Source organism: Lepidochelys kempii, chromosome 19 (assembly GCF_965140285.1).
Source record: "Lepidochelys kempii isolate rLepKem1 chromosome 19, rLepKem1.hap1, whole genome shotgun sequence".
In the NCBI taxonomy this organism is placed as follows: Eukaryota; Metazoa; Chordata; order Testudines; family Cheloniidae; genus Lepidochelys; species Lepidochelys kempii.
The window spans coordinates 14,452,937-14,473,381 of NC_136398.1; the positions used below are offsets into that span (position 1 = coordinate 14,452,937).

A 20,445-nucleotide genomic window follows, 5' to 3' on the forward strand; every position below is an offset into this window, starting at 1 on the left:
CAGTAGCTGTGGGTCGAACCTGGCTGCAGGAGTGTCCCATCCTAGCACATCTCCAATGCCACACTCAGCAATCACTGCTTAGTTTCACCTACTTACTGATAAATGCTTTGTGCTTATAATAATACATTGGTCATCTGTGGGGTAGGGTTTCATGCTCAGGATTCAAGTTGCTTTTAATCCAATTTGATTCTTAAATAACATTTCAGTATGCACAGAAACAAAAGATGCCAAAGAACACAGCAAGGATTCACAGAACTCATAATCAAGTACTTAGTAACAATATATATATATATATATATATATAGAATCATAGAATATCAGAGTTGGAAGGGACCTCAGGAGATCATCTTGTCCAACCCCCTGCTCAAAGCAGGACCAATCCTCAATTTTTGCCCCAGATCCCTAAATGGCCCCCTCAAGGATTGAACTCACAACCCTGGGTTTAGCAGGCCAATGCTCAAACCACTGAGCTATCCCTCCCCCCAGCTATCCCTCCTCCCTTATATATTAAGCTTTAGATTAAAAAATATATTTCTGGGTTTTTATATATGTATACTATAGGATGCAAGGGACATTCACACATTTTGGCACCCAGTGATTCACAGTGCTTTGCCCTTTAATATGATGTCTGCTCTAACATTATAATGTTTCCTTTTTAAAAGAATTCAGCTAGACTAGACTTTTTTTTCCTTCTTTTTTTTTTTTTATTTAGAAAGCTGGATGTAGTGCTGTGGCTGAGTTGCTCCTGTGTATGCATGAAGGTCTTCTGGAACAATTCTGTTACATTAGGAAGGAGAAATATAATAGTGCTCTGGGTGTTTAGATGATCTTGTTTTCCAGGGCTGCAATCCTTTTTGTCACAGCTTCCAGTGAGCAAGAGTTAAGGAAAAAATGGCAGTGCATTTCAGTGATTCCCATGCCAGATCCTCAACTAGATTAACTCAAAGTCAATGGCGATACCCCAATGTATGTCTGCTGAGGATCTGGCCAATTATGATAATCTAGTCCATGGTTTCGCCACCTTTTCAGGTTGCTGACCCTGTATTTGAAGTCAAACATTTTTACAACTGCCTTACGTTTACTATAAAAAGCAAGAATAAAAAACGTAACAATGATCTCTGTGTGTGTTTTGAGATGATGACCTTGAAGGATAAGTTTGTGCGGGAAGCTCAGACTGAGATTTTCTTTATTTTAGATTCTCATAACATTTTCAATGCCTTGCAACCCTGTGATTGCTTTTTGTGTCCCCTCTTGGGGTTATGAGCCAGTGATTGAGAAACATTGATATAGTCTGACCTCCTGCATAACATCAAGCTTAGAATTTTACCCAATGATACCTACAGAGGAGGGAATTTACTCCGTAAGTGACACTGTGGGGTCTGGTAACTTGGGGCTGACCTATAGCATCTGACTTAGAAAGACATCCAAGCTCAGTGGACAGACACCAAGTGGTGGCGAATCTACCTTATCCCTCAGTGAGTTCTCCCAGTAATTTATCAATTACACTTACTGTTAAAAAGTTGTAACTTATTTCCAGCTGGAATTTCTCCAACTTCTACATCCAGCCACTGGCTCTCGTTCTGCCCTTGTCTGCTAAATTGAAGGTCTCCCTATGATGCAGTACAACGCTCCTGTTCTCACTGAAGTGAACTGGAATTTTGCCATTGACTCTGTAGGAACAGGCATCAATTGCATACTTAAAGCAGTGTCTCCTTGTGATGAAGTGCTGGTAGATTTGTATTTAGCACGTACCTTGCAGCAGGGCCACTCTATTCTGCCCACTCCCTGCCTCTTGCTTTCTTCTGTCTCTTTCCATTATTCTTGTGTGCTTCTTTGCTTACCCGCTCTTAGAGAGCCTCCCTTCTCTGACATGGCAGGAGTCCTCAGTCCTGCTTCAAGTCCCTCCTCAAAACTCCCTTTGACTGTCTAGCCTTCCAGGCTAACTCCCACTCCACTGCCTCCTGCTCCTGTTCTCGGGCTGATGTGAGAAAACGTGTTACTCATGAATGGGAAAACTTCCCCATCAATCTCCCTAAATCTGCCCCCATCACCTCTTTCAAATCCCTCCTTGAAGCCTATCTCTGCTGTGGTGCTTGTACATCATTATTGGCTGGCATTGGTTTGGCAAGTGCCAATCTAGTTGTCTGTCTTGTCCTCCTGTTGTGTCCTGCCTGTCTTGGAGAAGGTGAGCTCTCTATGGCAGGGACTGCTTTCTTTGTTAATGTCTGCACAGAATCTAGATATAGAATGTGGTGTTTCTGAAAACAGTGTTGGAATTGTAGGCTGGCCCTTTAATTTGTAAAGAGTTTCTTGGCGCAGTTTGTGGTCTAGGGGGGTCTGCAGGAAAGCATGAGATCAGAGTCAGTCTGCAGAGACCTAGAGCAAGGTGGGTTGAATTTTGCAACACTGTTTATAGGGAGCAGCCTGCTTTGTCTCTCTCTGTTTTGCCGTTCTTGCGTGCTCTTGTGCTGAATTCTAAGTAATAAAGCAGTTTTATGTTGTAGCCTTTCGGCAAGAGTATTTAATGTTTTTATCTAACTTCTCTGTGTGCATGCCATGAATCTCAACACTGAAGCCAAGTCTCCTGACTCCTACTCCAGTTTATTGACCATTGCACTAATCTGTCTCCCTGGCTGGAAGGTCTGGCTAATCTGCTCTCTCTAGAAAATGGAACATTGTGAAAATGAGCTGCTTCTAAAGGATATGTTTTCGTGTCAATGACTTTATGAGGTCTTCTACTTTTGTCTGGAACTTTACAATGGCTTTACATTCACATGGGTCCTCCTCTGTGGATAAGAGAACAAAGGTGATGATGAATCAGCCATCAGACAGAGCAAGAAAGGAATATATCAAATCCTAAACCATGGTGGCAAGTAAAATAAAGCGAAAGCTTTTTCTCCAGCCAGAAGTCTGGAGGAAATCAATACATCATTCAGCCAGATTCTCTGAATGGTTATTGCTGTGTTTAACTTTAAACTAACTAGAGGGTTGCACACTTCATTGCTTATGTAGGCCAAGCTCTGTGTGTTATCCAAATTTTTGTATTTCATCAATGATTTACCTAATACTTTTTAAAATTCTGATTACCCAGATATGGCTTTTCTGATTTTCAGCAGGGTTCTGCTTATTCATGACTACACCATTTCCTGAAATTTTGGAATTGATCAGATGCAGTGTTCAAAAGTGACTGTGTTACAGACAAACAGAAAGGTCGTCAAGTTGCATGTGGCACCTTACTTCTCTCAGCCAATTAACAGATCTGAGTCAGATACTTGGCTGTCGTCCAGGCTTTTTGTGCCCCTCTGGTTGCAAAAGGGGTGAGAGGGCCAGTTTAATTGGCCAGTGATGGAGTCCCCTAGAGGAATTGCTGAGTGATGCAGTTCAGGAAGGCTTGATGTTTTAATGAAGTACTGGTTTAGAAGCATGCTGAGACCTTTGGCTGAAAAACACTACGGCAGAAGTGCAAAATGTTATAATTTGGGCAGACACTTTTTCAATCAAAGAATTTCGACCAAAAAAAAAAAAAAAAAAAAAGAGAGAGAGAGAGAGAACCCAATAAAACCACACACCTACACAGAAACAAAAAAAACGACAACCCAACACCTGTGAGTGGAAATCTCTAGGTGTATTTTTGCCCCTTGCTTCAGGAGTCAGTGTTTTCCACATGTAAACATTCTCCTGCCCTCGCCCCCACTCACCGACACAGATTTTCGTCGGCAGTTCCTTCGCAATCTTGTTGATGGTACTGAAATCAGCAGTATAGAAGTAGTGTGCTGCCACTGGCTCTGAGGCAATTTCCCTTAATTCATCTTCAACAGCATTGCTCACTCCCACAGCAAACATCTCAAAGCCTGCAAGTAATGTGGAGTGTCAGTCCTACTGCTACCATCTCATTGGAGCAGCAAAAGAACCCAGCCAGCTTGCAAGTCTTTTTTTGCATTTATCACGTGATGTGTTGCGTACAAACTAGGATGCCCCCACTGTACAGGGCCATGGACCAAATGCTCAAAGATAGACACTCGAGAACACTCACATCATTTGCACATGGAGTCACTGTGCTTTCAAATCCCTTGGCTGTAGGGTCTTGTGGAATGGGTGTGGTTATGGCCATTTAATGCAGAGTGTGCATCCTGAGAATAGGCCACCTGACCTACAAGAGCACATATTGAGTAATCTCAGAACACCAAGGAAGAATTGATATGTTTATGTATTACAGGAACAAACTCAAACCAAAATCCCTGTACATTTGGGAAAACGCAGCTCTGGATTTGTATCCAAGCTTCTCAATACAGTGGGGCCATGCCAAAACTGTGGATCAGGTCCCTCGCTGAACTCTGGGAAAGGCTGAAGCTAGATCTGAATTTTATTTTGGACCCACCTCTAGGCTGCTCATAGGGCAGAGCTAGTTGGGTAAATACACTTGCCTTTCATCTCCCAAGGCAGATGTATTTAATATCCAGTGGCAAAAGTTCTAAAGTGAGATTATATATAGGGGTTGGGTGAAAAGATAAGGAAAGAAATCAAGAACCCTTTAAAACTGTTATCTCCCCAAAATGACTGAAATGTTTGTCCCAGGCAACTGTGAGAATCAGGGTCCAGACATCCAAGGGGGAGGACAGGAGGGTCTGAATCCCAAAGAATAAAAAATTGAATCAACTGACTGTATTCAATATTTATTGCACTATAAAAGAGCATTGAGTAAGGTCTTTTATGAAAGCTGGTGATCCTCTGGTCATTAATATTATTGCACAATGTGTGTACAGTTAGTGTGTAAAGAGGAATGTGTGCATTCTGGAAATAGGTTTCTAAAATATGTTTGGGGAGCAGACTTGATTGTTTGTTCGAGACAAAGGAAGGTTGTTTTGCCCCTGTGCCTGGGTCTCCAGTGTAAATTGAGCAAGGTGATGCCAGAGACAATGGAAGTTACATTTACATATGAATCAACAGGGGATTTGGGAAATCAAGAGGAAGAGACAAACAGCGGGGGAGAAGAACTTTATCTTCAGAAGAATGCATTTCAAAGGTTTACTGGATTATAAAAAGAAGGGAAGTGAACCCCCTAGTTATCTATCACTGAAGGGACAAAGGGGCCAGCCCCCTTTTATGAAAGTTGTCTCCCTTTTGCTGGAATGTTGGAGATGCTAGCAGCTTGATGTAAGTAAGAAACGGTTTTAGGCAAAGACATAACCTGTTAGAATTAAGTTTGAGGCACTAACAAGTGTGTTATTTTTGTTTTGTTTGTAACCCTGTTGTGAGGAGAGAGCAATTGTGCAGGTACTTGGGTGGTCTGCAGGGTCTCATGTAAACTGTCTGAAGCCACATCTTGGGCAAAATCCTGGTCCCATTGACATTAATGGGAGTTTTGCCATTGACTTCAATAGAGCCAAGATTTATCTCTGAACTACAGGATGCTTGTGTGATCTCTGACCCTATTTAGATTCAAGCATCGCTAACTTTTTCCCAATGGCGTTGCCTTAGTTCCTTTGGATCAAAACAAGCACAATACTTGAATTTTCAATGTGGCTTCTAAATTCCAGCTCCTGGAACATTTTCAGAGTGTAATAACAAGCTGCTGTTATTTTTTCCCCTGTAAGAAACATGATCACTGAACAATTGGTAATAGAAAAAACAAAACAAAAACAACAACCAAAGATAATAAAACAGAATTCAAGGCCCCATTACTATTATGTAAGATAAATTGTGTTGGTGAGTTACATCAAGATTTTTATATATCAGCCAAACACACTCTGTATACAGGTTTCAGAGTAACAGCCGTGTTAGTCTGTATTCGCAAAAAGAAAAGGAGGACTTGTGGCACCTTAGAGACTAACCAATTTATTTGAGCATGAGCTTTCGTGAGCTACAGCTCACTTCATCGGATGCATACTGTGGACTCTGTATACAATATATGCATACTCTGTATACAGTATCCCACATGTCCTGTCAACCTGCTTCTCAAATGTCAATTATCCTTGCTCTCATGTTTGATCTTCATTATTAGGCACCAGCCCTCAGTCAGGTCCAATGGTCAAGACCAAAGATTAAAAGAGGTGAAGCATTTAGCAACTCATGAGCATATCCCCAAGGGCCATGTCCATTTAACTCAGTAAAAAACAGGATACAAGGAAGTTGGGCAAAAGAGTTTGCTGAGTTTTTCAGCAAAAGAGGGCGGCTCACAAGATATTTATGTTTCAAGGTCTTTAAAGTATCTTTTTCTTTTCTAATTTTTTTAACCCACTGGAAGCTGGCAGCAGAAATGTGTCTCCTGCTCAGTCCCCATACCGCTTACATGTGCCTAATGGGTTATTAGTGTATGGTCCCCAATGAATGCTGCATGGTGCATACTTCGACAGAATTCACCCTTGTGTGAAGAGCCAACATAAGGCCCATGCATCCCTTAAGTGCCATTTAAGGCCTATTTTGAGGGCTTAAGTGGAATTAAAGTGGTGCTTGTTCCTTGTGCAGGTGTGAATTTTACCCATTGGTTCGTAATTAGACAGTTGGACCTTGCTGCTACTTAATCTGTGAGGCTGATTTATTTATCCCCCTGATACTTTTTAAAAAATTGTCTAGTTCTCAGTGCTGCTGTCATCAAATACGTTCTCTGTGGGTTTCCTTTCAATGGCCATTGGCTATACTATACTTCCTTTCAATGGCCATTGGCTATACTATATTTGACAGAGGCCAGTGCCAGATGCTTTAGAGGGAATGGACAGAACAGAGCAACTTTGAGTGACCGATCCACTGTCACCCAGTCCCAGCTTTTGGCAGTTGGAGGGTTAGGGACACCTGGAGCATGGGGTTGTATTCCCTGATCATCTTGGCTAATAGCCACTGATGGTCCTATCCTCCATGAACTTATTTTTCCCCACCATGAAGGCAGCTGATGCTGACAGTGACTTTTATGATAAATATAAGGTCAGATGCTCAGTCGCCCCCAGAATTGTGTTGTGCATGGCATGAAGGGGCCCTAACTCAGCATGAAATAGGTTGCTGAGAATTCTCCCCAGCCAGAGGGAATCTTCAGCAGATATAAAGGCGGTGGATGCATTTTAACACCACCTGCTTTCACCACTCTGGCATACAGGGAGTGTTGGGGTACAGTGAAGAACAATGCTGAGGGCAAGATAGTGCAGACCTGGATCGTGATGCTCTCCCCATCCTAGGTGGGTGGAATGACCCTATGGGAGCATGCTAGCTGTCATAAGTTAGAGCTGTCCTGTGGCTGCTCCAATTTCTGCCATGAGCCAGTTTGGCCTTTGTGCATCCCCAGGAATGAAAGGTGGTTTAGAGCACTAAGCAGAACTGCACAGTCAGCCTATTGTCCCCCCAGATCCATCACTGGGTGGGAACTGAACATGTGAGGAAGTGCGATTGTCATGTGAGACAACAAGAAACCCAACCAACCTAACAAACACAGAAGTCAAAGCCCAGCACTGCAGAGGATTGCTCTCATGTCTAGTTAAAGAAGTATGGGCTGGATGAATGGACTATAAAGTGGATAGAAAGCTGGCTAGATTGTCGGGCCAAACGAGTAGTGATCAATGGCTCCATGTCTAGTTCGCAGCCGGTATCAAGCGGAGTGCCCCAAGGGTCGGTCCTGGGGAGGTTTTGTTCAATATCTTCATTAATGATCTGGAGGATGGCGCGGATTGCACCCTCAGCAAGTTTGCAGATGACACTAAACTGGGAGGAGAGGTAGATATGCTGGAGGGTAGGGATAGGATACAGAGGGCCCTAGACAAATTGGAGGATTGGGCCAAAAGAAATCTGATGAGGTTCAACAAGGACAAGTGCAGAGTCCTGCACTTAGGATGGAAGAATCCCATGCACCGCTACAGGCTGGGGACCGAGTGGCTAGGCAGCAGTTCTGCAGAGAAGGACCTAGAGGTTACAGTGGACGAGAAGCTAGATATGAGTCAACAGTGTGCCCTTGTTGCCAAGAAGGCCAATCGCATTTTGGGATGTATAAGTAGGGGCATTGCCAGCAGATCGAGGGATGTGATCATTCCCCTCTGTTTGACATTGGTGAGGTCTCATCTGCAGTACTGTGTCCAGTTTTGGGCCCCGCACTACAAGAAGGATGTGAAAAAATTGGAAAGTGTCCAGCGGAGGGCAACAACAATTATTAGGGGACTAGAACACATGACTTATGAGGAGAGGCTGAGGTAACTGGGATTGTTTAGTCTGCGGAAGAGAAGAATGAGCGGGGATTTGACAGCTGCTTTCAACTACCTGAAAGGGGGTTCCAAAGAGGATGGATCTAGACTGTTCTCAGTGGTAGCAGGTGACAGAACAAGGAGTAATAGTCTCAAGTTGCAGTGGGGGAGGTTTAGGTTGGATATTAGGAAAAACCTTTTCACTAGGAGGGTGGTGAAGCACTGGAATGCGTTACGTAGGAATGTGGTGGAATCTCTTTCCTTTGAAGTTTTTAAGATCAGGCTTGACAAAGCCCTGGCTGGGATGATTTAGTTGGGGATTGGTCCTGCTTTGAGCAGGGGGTTGGACTAGATGACCTCCTGAGGACTCTTCCAACCCTGATATTCTATGATTTTATGATGTGGTGTCCCTGGAGTAAAGGTTGAGCCACAGAACTTCCATTCTCCGAGTGAAATGGGGATCAGTAATTTCTGAAGCAAATTCCTTCCAGAACAAATGCACCGAGCCACACCCTGCTCTCAGTCACACCAACATAAGCCGCCAGTACGTCCCCTGAAGTTATCACAGTTACTCTGGTCTTACACTGAGGAAGGGTGTAGCCTGTAGATCTTAGTTTAAACTTTGCACTAGGACTGAGTACTGATAGCCAGAGAGGGAAGAATTCACCATTTAAAAAGGCTCAAAAGAACATAACTTCTGTCATACAGGTGCTAACTGGTTCCTTTGCTGGTAGACTCAGAAAGAGGCCGATGACTGACACAGAATAGAGACAGAGGATGGGCCTTCTAAAGGGACTATGGGAGTTAGCTACCCAGCTCCCATTGAAAGTCAAAGCCCCTCTGAAAATCCCCCTTTCCCACATCAGGGGCCTTCTAAGTCAGCACTGAAGCACGTGGACAGGGGTTGAGACAATGTAGGCCGAAGTTTTGCCCTACTGATGCCCATGTTCTATGGCGAATGGAGAACATCGGTTTCTGGGACTGCCAATCAGCATCATACATAGACCAATACTTGACCCAAAGGAAAACCAATGCCACTGAATTCTGGAGGCCTACCTGAATCCTTGGCTTTCTTGGCAGCATCGCTGATGTAATCTTGTGACCGTCCATCCGTGAAGACAATGCCCACCTTGGGTACGCCAGGTCTTGCTCCACTGGAGGGATCAAAGGACTTTTCAGTGAGGTGCCTCAGCGCTAGGCCTGTCATGGTTCCTTTCTCCATGTAGGACATCCTTTTCACTGCTGCCTTGATGTCCTTCTTGTTGTTGTACCGTCCCAGCGGGAACTCCTGCCTGACAGAGCTGGAGTACTGGACCAGGCCCACGCGAGCATTTTGATCGGAGACATCCAATGAATCCACAATCTGGTTGATGAACTTCTTCACAAGCTCAAAGTTCTCCGGGCGCACGCTCTTGGAGCCATCAATCAGGAACACAAGGTCAGTGGCAGATCCACCACTGCAGGCTAGGGAGAAACAACAGAACAGGGCAAAGGGAACAGGTGAGAAGTTCAGCTCCCAATTAACCAGAGAGAGAGAAAACAAAAACCAGTATGGCTTTATTAATAATAAAGCCATACTCATAATCATAGTAAATCTCAAAAGCACGTAGCTTCCTTGCAGATATAGCACCGCTCAGATAAATCTCGACCTAGGTCCTTAAGTTGGTCTGGCTAGATATTCAGTTTATGCCAGTGCCAGTGATTTTATGACGCCATCAAAGCTTTTGGTGACCATGTGGTGTCTGGCTGTGTAGAAGCATTCTTTGGTAATCATATAATAATAATTAATAATAGCTGTTTGAAAAAGGACAATTATTTTAGACACAACTGTTTAATATTATTTCAAAATTTCCCATGAAAATTTTTAATTTAAAAACCAAAAACTATTGTTTGTTCAGTTTTTGAAAACTGTTTTCAGTTAAAAGTTTGGGTTTTAGTTGAAAAAAATTTCAGTTTTCAAAACTCAAAATCCAAATTATTTTACTGGAATCCAAAAACTTGTACAGAAAAATTTTGGGTTTTTTGGTTTCCGTTTTTAACAACAGGTTTCAGAGTAGCAGCCATGTTAGTCTGTATCTTCAAAAAGAACAGGAGAACTTGTGACACCTTAGAGACTAACAAATTCATTAGAGCATAACCTCTAATTATCATCACTACAAAAGTTTTTTTTCTCCTGCTGATAATAACTCATCTTAACTAATTAGCCTCTCACAGTTTGTATGGTAACTTCCAACTTATCGGTATGTGTATATATATATATCTTACTATATGTTCCATTCTATGCATCTGATGAAGTGGGCTTTAGCTCACAAAAGCTTATGCTCTAATAAATTTGTTAGTCTCTAAGGTGCCACAAGTACTCCTATTTTTAACAACAAAAATTGATCAAAAAGAATTTTTGTTCATTTTGGACAAAATTAATTTTTCCTTAAAAAAAGTTTGACAAAAATATTCAAACCAACTCTAATAATTAATAATAATAACAATAACAATAATAATAAAGCTTTTCACTGGCAGGTACACAGTGCCTTTCGTCTTGGGATCTCCATGCACAGTGAACATAATAATTGTTTGAGCATCTGCGGTAGGCTAGAGAATGTGATTGGCTGAACCTCAAAACCCATTGCAGTCTATTTGTCCTCCCAGGCTTTTCATGAGGGGGGGAGTATTGGCCATGGGGGAATAGATGAGGTAGGAGCATTTAATCTGTGTGCACTGGGGAATTTTAACAACAGGCATTGGTCTATTCTGTGAATTGGTGTCATGGGACCCTCCCAAATCCCAACTCCCAAAATGCATCCGTGGTGAGGCAGTGATTAGAACACAGGAGTCCAGAGGAGTGATAATTCCTGGAGTCACATTATGTCTCCTCATGGGTGTGTCCAGAAAAGGTTAGCCAATGAGAATGGCGTGAATGTTTCCAAGGGTGGGTTTCGGCTCTGCCACTAACAAACTCCTTATTTCACATTACTCAGTGTGTCTCTTCTTCAAACTGGCAGTGACCGTATGAGGATTAAAAGGGAGCATTGAATGGAGCACACACCAGAAGGTTTTGCTCTGCCAGAAATCTCAGAGCCATGAAGTCACTGGACCCTGACACAGCGAGTGATGGTAAATCCCCTTTGTTGCCTTCGATCACGCCTCACACTCAGTGCACAGCGTGGCTGCTGACTAACTTCAGAGGCAAGAGGCAACCGAGCCCTTACCAAAGCATCCACCTCCTGCCCCTCCCAGCGCCCCACTCTTCGAGCAGGGAGAGGGTCCCACATGGGTCTATGGCTTCATTTGGGCCTCGGGGCTCTGCGTGCTGGGGTTCAGTCCCACAGATCTATGGGGCCCATGATTAATCTGCCCCTGCTTGGACGATGCGGGGTGCCTTCCAGGAACTATTTCTGCTAAGAGTGTAAATCAGTCCAAGAGCCTGATCCAAAGCACGTTTGAGTCAATGGAAAGATCCCTATTGACGTCAGTGAGCTTTCGGTTAGGCCCTGAGTCTGTAAGGATCCTTCCTAGGGGAGAGCTACTTTGTTAAATTCTCAGTGGTGAACAACCTGTGGGATTGAGATGAAGGTACTATTCTTTTACCCTGCTTTTATCTTAACAACCCCCTGACATATCACCGCACTGCTGCATTCATATCGGAGTGCACAATGGTATTTACCACTGCAGGTTTTCCCATCATTGTTCAATGTGAAGCCCTCTTTGCAAGCACAGGTGTATGACCCGGGTGTGCTGACACATATCTGCTGACAGTCATGGTCTCCAGAGGCACAGAGGTCTGACAGATCTGTAAGGAAAGATACAGAATAAAAACACATTGACCCAGAAGGGGAAAGTGTCAAGGCCGCTTTGACCATAGAATCATAGAATCATAGAATATCAGGGTTGGAAGGGACCCCAGAAGGTCATCTAGTCCAACCCCCTGCTCAAAGCAGGACCAATTCCCAGTTAAATCATCCCAGCCAGGGCTTTGTCAAGCCTGACCTTAAAAACCTCTAAGGAAGGAGATTCTACCACCTCCCTAGGTAACTCATTCCAGTGTTTCACCACCCTCTTAGTGAAAAAGTTTTTCCTAATATCCAATCTAAACCTCCCCCACTGCAACTTGAGACCATTACTCCTCGTTCTGTCATCTGCTACCATTGAGAACAGTCTAGAGCCATCCTCTTTGGAACCCCCTTTCAGGTAGTTGAAAGCAGCTATCAAATCCCCCCTCATTCTTCTCTTCTGCAGGCTAAACAATCCCAGCTCCCTCAGCCTCTCCTCATAAGTCATGTGTTCCAGTCCCCTAATCATTTTTGTTGCCCTTCGCTGGACTCTCTCCAATTTATCCACATCCTTCTTGAAGTGTGGGGCCCAAAACTGGACACAGTACTCCAGATGAGGCCTCACCAATGTCGAATAGAGGGGAACGATCACGTCCCTCGATCTGCTCGCTATGCCCCTACTTATACATCCCAAAATGCCATTGGCCTTCTTGGCAACAAGGGCACACTGCTGACTCATATCCAGCTTCTCGTCCACTGTCACCCCTAGGTCCTTTTCCGCAGAACTGCTGCCTAGCCATTCGGTCCCTAGTCTGTAGCTGTGCATTGGGTTCTTCCGTCCTAAGTGCAGGACCCTGCACTTATCCTTATTGAACCTCATCAGATTCCTTTTGGCCCAATCTTCCAATTGGTCTAGGTCCTTCTGTATCCTATCCCTCCCCTCCAGCGTATCTACCACTCCTCCCAGTTTAGTATCATCCGCAAACACGGCACGAGACTTGTGTTCCTCTATGTGCCTGCACAGCATGTGCTTTAATGTTCTCCCCTTCTATAAACTCAAGTTGAGCCAATAATAAGTCCTCATTTAATAACACATTGCTCATAGCAGGATGATTGCCTGTTCTGTTCATTCCTTCTGAAGCATCTGGCACTGGCCACTGTTGGAAGACAGGATACTGGGCTAGATGCATCATTGTTCTTACCCAGTATGGCTGTTTTAATGTTCTTTTATGCTGCAGATCTTAAAGCACCAAGGGAAATAAGAGTTATTATCTTGATTTTTCAGATGGGGAACTGAGGCACACAGAGACAGTGACTTGCTCAGGGTCTCTCTGGGGCGCCTGGCATTGGCCACTGTCAGAAGACAGGATACTGAGCTAGATGGACCTTTGATCTGATCCAGTATGGCCATTCTTATGTTCTTATGTCATGCAACTCGGTGGCAGAGCCAGGAATAGAGCCAATGTCTCCACAGTTCGAGTGCAATACCCTATCTACTGGACAACTCTTTCTCCAACACCCACAGCAGTAGACCACAATTTACTTCACTATTCAACATTGTTTAATGAAAATTTTGTAATTTTTGTTATTCTTTGAATTGACCATGAATAACTGTGAATAGCCAACATTCACTCTTCCAGCAGTATGGGTTAGTTGTGCTTAGTCCAATAAATCACATGAGATCATTGCTGTTCTCTGCTTAGATTAGTGCACAAGCAAACTTAAAGTTCATTTTACAGTAATACTTGCACATTCAGCTTTAAATTTTCTGTCTGCGAACACAAGTGCCGGTAGAACTTGACCTGGGCCTGAGCAAACAAAACTGGAATTGAAGTCAGTAGGCACATCCAGTACTCAGCTCTGAAAATCAGGCCCGAGTGCATCAGTGTTGGTCGAAAGCAAACACAAAGGTGTAACAAATCTGGGGGAACCAATTCATTTACAAATCAGGCAAGTATTTGTAGGAAATAGTGTATGTCAGTATTTACCTGGCTCTACCACAACCACAGGGCCTGATTCAAAGTCCATTAAAGTCAATGGGAGACTTTCCATCTGGTCCATATATATGGGGTGGGGGGAGAGACAGAAGGGGAGGAGGAGGAGTACAAATACAAGAATGCTCAAGCCTTCTGATTGTTCTAAACAAAGAAATATTAACCCCTAGCATTTATAAGCAACCCTACCATAATGAGTGTGTTAGCACATCTGCAGTGTAGAAAAGAGCAAATTCAACCCTGGACAGAGGATACAGACAGGAACTATGCACCATTTAAGTCCCACTTGAGTGCTCAAAATAGGCCTTAAGTTGCCTAGGCCTTGAGCTGTCCTGGTGCACCAAGGTGAATCCTCCTCCTTGTGGATCTCTAAGACCTTCACAAAGGGAGATAAGTATCATCATCATTTCATCACTGGGGAAAATAAAGCAGTGAGGTGAAGTCCTGGGAACAGAACTCAGGTCTTTTGCCATCCAGCCCCTGTTCTATGTACTAGCTTCTGCTGGCTCAGCGGCACATTAGCTCCATTTTATAGTCAGGGAAACTGAGGCAGCCATGGTCTCCATAACAAGTCAGATGGCATTTGACTTTGGGTAAGTTGGTTCCTATGTCTGTTCCTAGACTTTGTTTGTGTAGTTAGATTGTAAGCTCTTTGGGCCAGGGACTGTCTTCTTGTGTTTGGATGGTGCCTCTTCGAGCTACTGTAATACATATTATGAGAGTATGAATCTCCTGCAAACTCCTATTCACACCTACAAGTAACACTTGTGATAGCTGGGGACTGTGCCTTTAAGGGCTGTTCGGATTCAGTCTGGTAATTGCTATATTCCTTTGTTCCTGTCTGTTCAACAAGGAAGGTATGCCCCCCACCTCAGATCCTTTTGTTGCTCCTTTAGGACTTACCACAGAAGGCCTCTTGAAATTTCGTGGCCAGTTTCTCAATGACGCTGTAGCTCTCTACATAGTCCACATGCTCATCCAGCGGCTCGCTGGCCATTTGCCGAAGAGTGTTCATGTCCACTCGGCCCACGCCGATGGCAAACAGCTCAATGCCAAGGGCTCTTGCCCTTGCTGATACATCCTTTACACCATCCTGGGGGCGTCCGTCTGTCACAATGATTGCCACCTAAGGAGAAGAGGAAGGGAAGCAAAGAGAAGAGATGATGGACTGTCCCCCTGCAATCCAGCACGGTAGTTTTTCTACAACATGGATGTGAGCATAGTGTTTGCTTAGGGAGGAATCTGGCTCAATAACTAACTTCTTCATATCCGTGGAGTTAAAGCCCCGTACAAAAAGTGGAACCATTATTTCCTTTCCCCACAACACACCAGAAAATCAGCATGGCCATTTTGTCTGCCACCATGGTTTGTTCATTTCTGGGCTGCAGGGGTTAAATTGACATTATCTTAAACATCTTAAATAGGGGTTGGCTGGATGATACCAGATTTAAGGAAAACAGAGTAAAGACAGCCTTCTTAACACACAGCATTAACACTGGATCAAACTCAACAGTTATTGCTCACCCGAAACTCCTGCTGAAGTCAATGGGAGTTCTGACTAAGTAAGGCTGGAGGAGGGAATTGGGCCGATAACAGTGCCTTTAACTCCATCTGAGGATATCAAAGCACTTGGCAAACATTAGATGATTAAGCTTTATCTCCATTTTACAGATGAGAAAACTGAGGCATAGAGAGAAGAAATGGCTTGCTTAAGGTTAGTGACAGAGTCAACATTTTTGACTCCTAGGTCCCCGCTATAAACAGCAGGGGTAAGATACAGGCACATTTAAGTCAATGGCAAAATTATCATTGGCTTCAATGAAGCTGAGTGAACTGCTAAACCAAACCAAATCTGTTTCACAGGCAAATGCCCTCGGTAATAGAGAAGATAAAGAAATGTGAGAAGAAAAATTCAAGAAATAGCTAATTGAACCGCAGCAGTAGAATTTTCAGTGACCCATCAACACACAGGTCATTAAGTTTAAGCTGAGAATCAGCATTTACTACCATACTCCATCGCTTGTGTATTATTCACCTTCACATTTACACAATAGAAATCACAAGAAGAGCAGGGGGAATGTTTTTGGCAAACAGTAAATTCACCAAGAAATGCATTTTTGGGGGTATCAAAACTATTCATGAATTTGGGTAAAATCTAGCAAATCGTTTCAGACAAAATGGTATGATGGGATAACATGATTTTGGTAATTAATTGATCTTTAAATATTCATGGTAAATAGGCCTGATGGGATGTTAGATGGGGTGGGATCTGAGTTACTATAGAAAATTCTTTCCTGGGTATCTGGCTGGTGAATCTTGCCCATATGCTCAGGGTTTAGCTAATCGCCATATTTGGGGTCGGGAAGGAATTTTCCTCCAGGACAGATTGGAAGAGGCCCTGAAGGTTTTTCGCCTTCCTCTGTAGCATGGGGCACGGGTCACTTGCTGGAGGATTCTCTGCTCCTGGAAGTCTTTAAACCACAATTTGAGGACTTCAATAGCTCAGACATAGGTGAGAGGTTTGTCGCAGGAGTGGGTGGGTGAGATTCTGTGGCCTGCGTTGTGCAGGAGGTCAGACTAGATGATCATAATGGTCCCTTCTGACCTTAGTATCTATGAATCTATTAATCTAAAATAAAATGAAAACAAAAATGTCAGAAATGGTTCATTTTTAAAAAACGAAAAGAGCCATTTTGAAACTATCATTTTTAAATGACAGTTTTGTTGAATTCAAATGACATTTTCAGAATGAAAAATGTCAAAAATGTTTGAGGTGACATGTCATTTTGAAAAATGTTTCCTTTTGACCCATATTAAATGTTTTCAGTTTTTCTTTTTGGCAAGAAAAAACAAAAATCCCGGAGTTTCAGTTCAAAACAAACCAATGTTTATCCATATCTTCAGTTCGGCCATTGAACCAAACAATCTATTATTTAGTCAGGGCTAATCAGAGAGAACTTGGATAGAGAACTCACCAGTTGCTTAGTTAGGGTAGCTTTAAGGCTGCCCTCCATTGCTGTGGGGGGCAATCTCATCTGATGCCAGGATCTGGCCCTTGGTTTATATCAAAGATGAGCAAACCTCAAAAGATGTGAGCCTTCTATTCTGATAAGTGCCCATAAATTCATGCACTTAGTGGAATGACCTTAACCTTTTGGGAGCTGTAAAAATTGGAGTTAAAACTACAGCTGATTGGAACATTTTGGTTGAAATGAAATTTCGCTAAAAGCACATTATTTCCTCACTCCTCTTTGCAATGACATAGATAGTGCTTTTTTCATCAGAGACAGAATGTCTCACGCTCAACAACCTGGTGGTTATAGCATTAAGCAAGGATGTAGAAGACCTTCAAGTCCCTGCTCTGCCTTATTCAGAGTAGAGTTTATCTACCTAGGGAGGTGGTGGAATCTCCTTCCTTAGAAGTTTTTAAGGTCAGGCTTGACAAAGCCCTGGCTGGGATGATTTAGTTGGGGATTGGTCCTGCTTTGAGCAGGGGGTTGGACTAGATGACCTCCTGAGGTTCCTTCCAACCCTGATATTCTATGATTCTGTGATTCTTTAAGCCCATTGACAACCTGCACAGATCGGATATGGGCCTGAACCAAAACCACAAATCTGATCCCTGGGGATGTCTGATATCCAACCAGAAGCCTGGATCCAATGGAAATTAGGACTCAAGCTCTGAGCAGCTGAGGACCCAAAATTCACATCAGTTCCTGAGCTTTGCTGCTTGAGCCTGTGTTTAGCGTTGCATGCTGGGGATGCAGCAGGGCGTTGTGGCTCGAACTCAGGCTGGACATCAGGACACCTGTGTTCTTGTCCCAGTTTTGCCAGTGACCTGCTCTGTGACTTTGGGCCAATCAGTGTGTCTCTTTCTCCTTTCCCCCACCCCAGCATTTCTCTGGCATGGTGGAACTGTCTGTGGCTATATCTACATCTGGAGCTAGGGGGGTGAGCCCCAGCTCATGTAGACATACCCATGCTAGCTCTTATGGAGCCAGCATGCTAAAAAACAGTATCGGTGGGATAGTACAAGCAGCAGTGAGCGGTGGAGGTCCAGTGGATTTGTACTCAGTACAGCTAGCCCATGCCCCAGCTGCACTGCTATTTTTAGTGGACTAACTCCATAGGAGCCAGCATGCGTATGTCTACACAAGTTGAGAATCACACCTCCCGCTCCAAGTGCAGGTGTATCCTCTCACTCTGTGTATCTCCAGTGCCTGGTGTAATGGAGCCCTGGCCTCAGTTGGGGCCTCTAGTTTATAGAAATAGGATAATAACCCTTTGAATATATTTTCTGAGTTCTCTACCTGTGCTCACTGTATTCGATGTGGTAGAAAAATGGTCAGAAACCAACAAGAGCAGCAATTCATATGTAACTAGGCCCTCATGTTTGTGTATATTTGGGATCCACCTGAGTCTAGCAACCTGCATGAACTTGGAGGGAGGAGCACAGGTTGGAGGGAGGAAGCATTTGGAGGAAGCACCAGGAAGTCATTCTGTGTGCACATGGCTGGGACACTGGCTGGAGTTGCAGCATCTCTGTCATTAGTTCTCTTAATAAAGAGCCAGTTTTGTTTTACAAGCAGGGAGTCGCTCATGTTGTTGCCCAGCATGCGGTACATGAAACACAGAGCCTGTGTGGTTTCTTTGTAGTGTTTTTCTTGGGTAAAGAGCCAAAGACACACCAGGGCCACTAGGTGATGCTATGCTAATAGTGACATAGCAGCCTTGCTGAGTGGGCTGAGAAGAGGGTCTGTAGTAGGGGGAGCCTATGACAAGTGCAGAGGGTCATAATCAGAGAAGTATGAGGGATGGATAAACTGGTTTGATAAAATAGCTGAGCTGAATCGCCACCCTGGCCCCCAACTGACTCTGAACTGAACCTTACATTTTTTGAGGTTCAAAAATTTCCACCATTATGGTTCACTTTCTCTACAAGTCTCTGATTGTCCCAACTCCAGACTCCTCCCTGCACTGCTCCAGGGGTGGGCAGCAGGCCACTGGCCCTTACCAAGGCCTGTGCTCTAGTGACATGATCTAGCCCTTAGCGAACTAGGATAAATCCGTATTTGCAGCAATTCCAAGGTATTCCTCACATCAGTATAGGGACGTGGAGGCAATCCTGTGGATTCTGAGGCAGGCATATCTAAATACTGAAGGCATAACTGGATGTTTTCAAGGGTTCTCACTGTAGCAATGAATGCAGTCCCCACACCTTGTCAGGCGAATGAATATGTGAATACCCTCCTCACTTTTGTAATGTTCTTTGCAATATGATGATCCAATTCTTGCTGTTCCTAAAGGAAGACAGCAATAGGCCACAGTCCCTGCAGCCTTTGGTGGTGGAGTAGCCAGACCTTTGCTTTGGGCTACAGGAGAGATGTAAAGCAAATATATTTACCGTGGTCCTTTTATGCCTCTTCCCTCTGGGAGCACAGCTGGGCCAATGCTCTTGGGGTCCTCCTAGCACATGTCCTAGACATCTGGAAACACTGGTGTGGATTTTCAAAAGCATGAGGTTTTGACCTTGCTCTGCTCCTGCTGTAGTCAATAGCAGTTTTTTCTATTGACTTTAACAGAAGCAGAATTAGCCCAGCACCTGTGTAAGGGGACTGCTGCCCCCTTACTAACATTCAGTGGGGGTGTTTTGATTGGCTAGCTCCCAGTACTAAAAGGGGAAGGGTCTATGAGAAATCAGGACCCTGACTGACAACCTCCAGGACAAATGGGGAGAGGCCAATGCTCCAGGTGAGCCTGAATGATAGGGCGGGCAGGCTAACCAGGGAGTCAGGAGGCCAGGGAGGTCCCATTCTCCGTTTGAGCTGGATTTGCCTGGGTCGGACAGAGTGGGGCCGAGCTAAGCCAGGGAGCAGAGCTGGGCCAGATCCCGAGGGACCAGAAAAGCGCCCCAGGGAGAGCAGACCCTGTCCTGGGAGCAGAGCTGCAGCAACCAGAGCCAGAGGGGCCAGAAAAGCAGCCCAGGAAGCAGGTCAGTGCTGGGAGCAGAGTCACGGAAGCAGCCGGCAGAGCAGACCTGTCCTGGGAGCAGAGCTGCAGCAACCAGAGCCAGAGGGGCCAGAGAAGCAGCCCAGGGAGCTGGAGGCAGAGCAGCAGCAGCAGGGCTGAGACCGAGTGGAGCTGGGGCTGGAGCCGTCAGGAGCTGGGTGTGGTGAGCAGCTGGGGAGACCGCGGGGGACCCTGGGCAGCGGGCCCAGCACAGGGAGACGCCTCAGCCAAGAGGCTCTGCAGGCCAGGCTTGGATCATAACCCCGACAGGGCGGGGGCGGCACTGGGCAGAAGGGTCCTACCTCTTAGAGCCTGAGAGCCTGTGGCCACCACCAGAGCAAGTGTCCAACCCACAGCAGCCCTGCAGCACAGCCAGGGCCGGAGAAGGGGCCTGGGACTTACAAGGAACAGATTGTGAACTGCCCGGACACTCCAGAGACGCTGTTTGTGATGTTCCCTGCCACAGAGCGGGTTGATGTGTTTCCTTCAACCTTTCCCATTTTTCCTTATTCTTTT

The 20,445-nt window shown here is 44.6% G+C and overlaps 1 protein-coding gene across 1 annotated transcript in view; it reads right to left on the reverse strand.

Annotated features, from left to right (window-relative positions):
• Positions 1-819: 819 nt before the first annotated feature.
• MATN1 (matrilin 1) overlaps positions 820-20,445 on the reverse strand; it is a 37,300-nt gene continuing 17,674 nt past the window's right edge. Inside the window, exons 3-8 of the mRNA XM_073317791.2 lie at positions 14,824-15,046; positions 11,821-11,946; positions 9,216-9,623; positions 3,699-3,851; positions 2,706-2,786; positions 820-869 (exon numbers count right to left, since the gene is read on the reverse strand). Coding sequence (XP_073173892.2) covers positions 820-869; positions 2,706-2,786; positions 3,699-3,851; positions 9,216-9,623; positions 11,821-11,946; positions 14,824-15,046 — 1,041 coding nt within the window. The remainder of the gene's footprint in view (positions 870-2,705; positions 2,787-3,698; positions 3,852-9,215; positions 9,624-11,820; positions 11,947-14,823; positions 15,047-20,445) is intronic.